Here is a 5,306-nt window from a genome sequence, read left to right as displayed (position 1 = left end):
CACTCACCTCATAGTTCTAGCCGACCTGTGACAATGAGACTGTCACAGGTCGGCTCAGTAGATCGGGAGGTGAGCGAACACATACTGGCGTTCGCTCACCTCTCGATCCTGTCACGGCTCTCTGCCGTGACAGGGGAGGGGCTGGATTCCCCCCTCCACGCTCCGATCCGCCAGCACTGACTGGCGGAACGGACGGGGGAGGGGGCGGGTTCAGCTGGCTCTGCTTCTAGATAGGCAGAGCCAGCTGTCAGTCACGCAGCTGGGCGGATCCCAGCACAATTGTCGGGATCCGCTTCAGCGCCTCAGTATACCGCGAGCAGCAGCTCGCGGTATACTGCGGCGTCTCAGTATACCGCGAGCTACAGCTCGCGGTATACTGAGCCCAGGGTGACGGGAGGACGCTAGTTTGTGTCCTCCCGTTACCCTAACTATGGGGAAAAGCTTTAACCCCATAGTTCTCCTTTAATCACTTCCAGTACTAGAATTATCTACCATACCTCATTGATGCAAGTGATGCTACTACTGGTCCATAATTTGTCTTCTAAATTGAACTCTATGAATACATTTGATCAGACCTCACCTATTACTCAAACTAGATTCTATTAGTCAAATAATCTGGTAGAAGATATCCACCTCCAATTTATTTGTGGGGAAACATATTGCTGTTCTCCTTTCATGAGACTAGCACTACTGAAAAACATGATTTATTGTGAAAATTCCCATAAAATCCCTGATGTAGAAGAGCAACAAAGCATTTGCAGAACAGCTTAATGCTTATGGGAAACCTGTACTGAAAGAAATATGGTGCACTAGTTGAGCTCCCTTTAAAAATACAAATATCCTGGCTTTCTCTGGCTTTAATTCATTCTGAGTCACTATAAACTGTCTCCAGGTTTCCTTTAACTGATCCTGCTATCTAGAACTGGGTAAAGCAGGGTTTATAAGGCGCAAGACTCCTGGGTTATTTCAGGATGGCTTCTTTCATCAGAAGGCAGCAGGGAGGGGAAGAAGTGAAAAGTGGGGATGGAAGGCTAGTACATTCAAACAGCTGCATTCAGAGATTGCAACATGATGTCCGTGAAGGCTGTAAAATTGAGAAAAATACAAAATTAGTTAATAAGAAAATCCCTATTCGTCATGATAGTGAAGCAGCTTTTCTGAAAATGCAACATTATAACTTTTTAGGCTGAATAAAATTCTAGCACAAAACTCTGCAGCGTATTTATAAAGAATTGGCCTACTGAAATGAGCACATCATTTAGCACATGTGTAAACCTGTTTTGAGAAGACTGTTCACCAACTGTTTTCCACCTCTTTTATAGAGGATTTACTGGCTAACTGACATACTGAAAAATGGTGAACAACAGCTGTATTTTTGGCAAAAGAAAAGTGAACGCATCTGCCGAACTGAAATAAACTTGCCAAATTTAGAGAGAGAGGATATATTAAGGCCTCTTTCAGATGGGCAGTCTGACCAGGTCAGCCTGTCAAGTTTATCAGGCGGATCTGATTGGAAGCCCAATGTTACTCTATGGACAGCCGGATCGAAACGGACGTGTGTCTGTTTCATCTGAGTAGCCCCCACTTGATCCAGGTCCAGAAAACCGAACAGAACAAAGTGCTGTTCTGGTGGACCTGAGTCTGGCAAATTGGCGGTTAATCTGATGTAAAGGAACACATGTCCGCTTACATCCATCTCCCTATAGACCTAACATGGGTCCAGTAAGTATATTTTGTAATTCCATCATAAGATGGAGGAAAAAAAACTGGACAGGCATGAAGGTCACAATGGTGATATCCATTCCAAATTGCACCTATCAGCAGGGGATCCATGCAGGCGCCCATGTTAAGGTCTTACAAGTATGTTCACCACTGTCAGCTTTTTTAGTTCATTTATGCACCTTTATGTGATGCATTTTAATAAAATACGACAAAAAAATAGCTAAAAGAGTTTGGAAATAGCGAACTGATAAATAGGCCAAACAACAAAATTCACCTTGAAGCTAATTCAATTTTTTTTAAAGGAAGTAAAAAAAAAAAGTGGTGCACACAGCTTTACCACCCATTACAAATAGCCCCTTCTTGCTCCTTTTTAATTTTCCAGCATATTCCAGCTCAGCAGTGATAAATTGCTCTCAAATATGTCAGAGCACGTCTCAATATTTTTACTGTGAAGTTAATTTATAATCCTGGCAATGTCTATGAACATGTGATGTGTGGTAGATTAAAGAAAAACAAAAGAAAAAGTATATCTTCCATAGTCAGTGGGAAAGTTAGTCAAGCTCAACCATTCGCTTCCTGAGTGTCAACTAAAAGGTGAGGTCATTTAAAAATCACATGACACCTTATTGAGGCATTTTTTGTTTACACTTCTCGATTCCTGTAGGGACACTCAGGTTTGGGGAGTGAGTAAGATAAATAACTTAAATACAATATTATATATACTGTAACATTAGCAATTTTAGATCCAATAATGTATTACGATGAGATATCCATATTTTTAATAATATCTTTCCTTTCTATTCTTATTAACCAAACTATTTGAATAACTGGAATTTAGGTGTTTGTTGTGGTTAATATGCATGTTTTTGCAGTTACTGACAAGCTAAAGTTTCCTGTATCTCCAGTGATCTCTGTAATTTATGTTTTTTAGGTAGTTAGCAGTTTTTGAGCTGCAGCAAGTGATTAAATAGCTATTGAAATGTCTAGGAGAATAAGGAGGTAAACAGTGTCTATATATCAGTAAATCATCCGCTTTGTTTCTGTTGATGTTATGTTCTTCTATTGTTTTATAATAATACATTTTATCATCACTTGTCTCTTGCAATATCTTACCTTTGTAATGTTCACCATGGTTTGTGATGTGTAGCTGGTTGGGATATTTTCTGTTTGGGGATTAACATATCTCGAATTTCTGGTTTAAGGCTCAGCCCAGGTACAGTGAATATAGACCGTACTGAAATCAAACACACATATACATTATACATACAGGCAAGGTCATAGGTTTAATTCCAAAACAATAGGGGCTGATCTATAAATGTGTCACTGAGCGTATAGCTGGGAGAATTCTGTTCGCACAGCATTACTGCCGCTAGAGGACCATTGTAAATTCCTATGCTTCTCAGCAGTATCTAGTTGCGGTAGTGTTGTTGTGCAGATGGCATTCACCCAGCTATAAGCTAGGCAGAAGATTTATAAATCGGTCCCTTTGTATTAAAATGCACATATAAAACATACATGAGGTAGAATGAGCAAAGGGCTGCTTTGTGCGCCTAATGGCTCCTGCATGCCCTCAGAGCACAACCCAGCTTGGTAAGACTTTTTCCATCCTTGTATTTTCTGGAAAATGGGCAGAGAGGGACTTACTTTTTTAAATTTTGGTTTGTCAGTTGTTCTAAGATAAGATCAAATTATCACTTCAAAAAGACAAGTCAAGTGATGCATAGCTGAGAGATCCAAACAATGGCTGCTTACACGTGTGGATACAGGTGCTCTTTATTAGAGATGAGGCCGGGCCTGGTGCGAACCCAGTTCACCGGAGTCCCCCCGCAAGCCCCATCAAAAGTTTGACCACCCCGCCTTCCTCCCAACCCAATCAGTTGCGGGGAGGCGCATTCCCCTCCCAGCAGCTATATGTCACAAAGGGGTAAGGAATGTCCCCATCACAGCTGCCAACACCTGATTGGTTTGGGAGAAGGGGGTGGTGGTCAGAGTTTTGAGCAAACTCAGGTAAAATGGGTTTGCAACAAGCCCAGCCTCGTCTCTACTCTTTTTTCAAGTTTAGGAAAAGAAGAAAATGGGAAATCACTTGCCTACTATGATTTTTATTTTTTGTGTAGTACTTAGCAACTTAAGTTGTAGCACACAGAGGTCAGACTTGTAACTCAGCCGATGAGAGGGTTAACAGTCTGTTATAAAGCATGAGAACTTCTGACAAAGCTAAGTTTGTATAAATGCACGCTCTTGAAAGCTAAAAACTTCTTTAACAGAAGAAAAACCTTTCAGTAGAGTGACTCGCGTACTTTGAAAACAGCTCATTAAGTTGGAAATGATAAACGCGCGTGGATGCAATTTTGAAATGAACTGTTCTCCCTGTCTGCTGTCGAGGTGGCTGTATCTCCCTTGTCTCCACCTCTAAACAGCCACTTCCATATTTATTTATTCGGAGCACAAGGATTTGGAGGTAATTAGGCTGTCAGAGTCAGTGAGTTAATAAGGAATAGCAGGAGAGAGAAGACATCTTTCTCTCTCTCTTTCACCCTCTCTTCATCTTCTTTGTTTTTATCTTAATGCTTAGTGTCTTTATTTCACTTGCTGGTTTCCTCTTCTTTCTTGTAGGACGTTCCCTATTTAATTAAGAGTTCACATTATCATCAAATGGCACACTATCTGGTTGGCACTGTATCCTTCCTAATGCTGTGGCTGAGTTGTGTAGTTATCCTGTTTGGCACTGTATCCTTCCTAATGCTGTGGCTGAGTTGTGTAGTTATCCTGTTTGGCACTGTATCCTTCCTAATGCTGTGGCTGAGTTGTGTAGTTATCCTGTTTGGCACTGTATCCTTCCTAATGCTGTGGCTGAGTTATGTAGTCATCAGCACAATAACTATGTTAGTGCTATATTTTTATTTTCAGAGATTTCTAAATTCATTTCTGAGATTTATATACAAGGGCTACACAAATGTCACCTTCATAGATGGCTTATGGACATACAAACATTACTTTCTACTTACAGTCCCCTCGTATGTGGTCCTTTACAGAGTAGCTCTAGAAACGTTTGAATATCTTCCCATTTATGTCTATTTTAGTTTTATACAATGTTGTCACTGCCGGATTAAAAGGCAAAGTAACAGGACTGTTTAATTGCCCACTAAATTTGCTGCACATACTTACCTTTGCTGTGCTCACTCAATGTTCCATTCACCTACTGGAGCCAACAGCAATACCTGGTATATCCAGGGATAAATGAGTATGTAACTCTCTCCCCTTCTCCCCTAATGCAGTGCGGCAGATGCCGAGTAGCCATTCGCCAAGCCCAAGTACTGTCCTATGGGATTGAAGGCAGTGGCGTCGCTACAGGAGGGCAAGGGGGGGCCTGTGTCCCCCCCACTAACAGTGGCGGCAGTCCCGGCGCTGGCGCAAGACAAGAGAAATGGAATCCATGTCCCAGCAGATAACTGTGCCCGGGACGGTTATCACACAGTTATCTGCTGGGACAGGGGTTCTCCCCGCTGCAGCCTCACAGACTGTCAGCGGTTTCTCCCTACAGCCTGTAGGGAGAAACCGCTGACAGTCTGACCCCCCCCCCC

At 42.1% G+C, this 5,306-nt stretch overlaps 1 protein-coding gene across 3 annotated transcripts in view; it reads right to left on the bottom strand.

Annotated features, from left to right (window-relative positions):
* Positions 1-635: 635 nt before the first annotated feature.
* The window catches only part of CDK15 (cyclin dependent kinase 15), a 124,484-nt gene continuing 119,813 nt past the window's right edge, over positions 636-5,306 (bottom strand). For 2 of the 3 annotated variants that reach the window (XM_018554015.1, XM_018554018.1), the window contains 2 exons: positions 2,836-2,956; positions 636-1,084 (listed from right to left, as the gene is read on the bottom strand). In XM_018554015.1, coding sequence (XP_018409517.1) covers positions 2,847-2,956 — 110 coding nt within the window. In that variant the 3' untranslated portion in view covers positions 636-1,084; positions 2,836-2,846. Of the gene's footprint in view, positions 1,093-2,835; positions 2,957-5,306 lie in introns of all 3 variants that reach the window. The other variant, XM_018554016.1, reaches the window with a different exon arrangement.

The sequence above is a fragment of the Nanorana parkeri genome, unplaced genomic scaffold (genome assembly GCF_000935625.1).
Source record: "Nanorana parkeri isolate BGI_ZX_2015 unplaced genomic scaffold, ASM93562v1 scaffold139, whole genome shotgun sequence".
Classification (NCBI taxonomy): Eukaryota; Metazoa; Chordata; class Amphibia; order Anura; family Dicroglossidae; genus Nanorana; species Nanorana parkeri.
The sequence above is the reverse complement of the archived record's forward strand: the minus strand, read 5'-3'. Positions and strand labels throughout refer to the sequence as shown.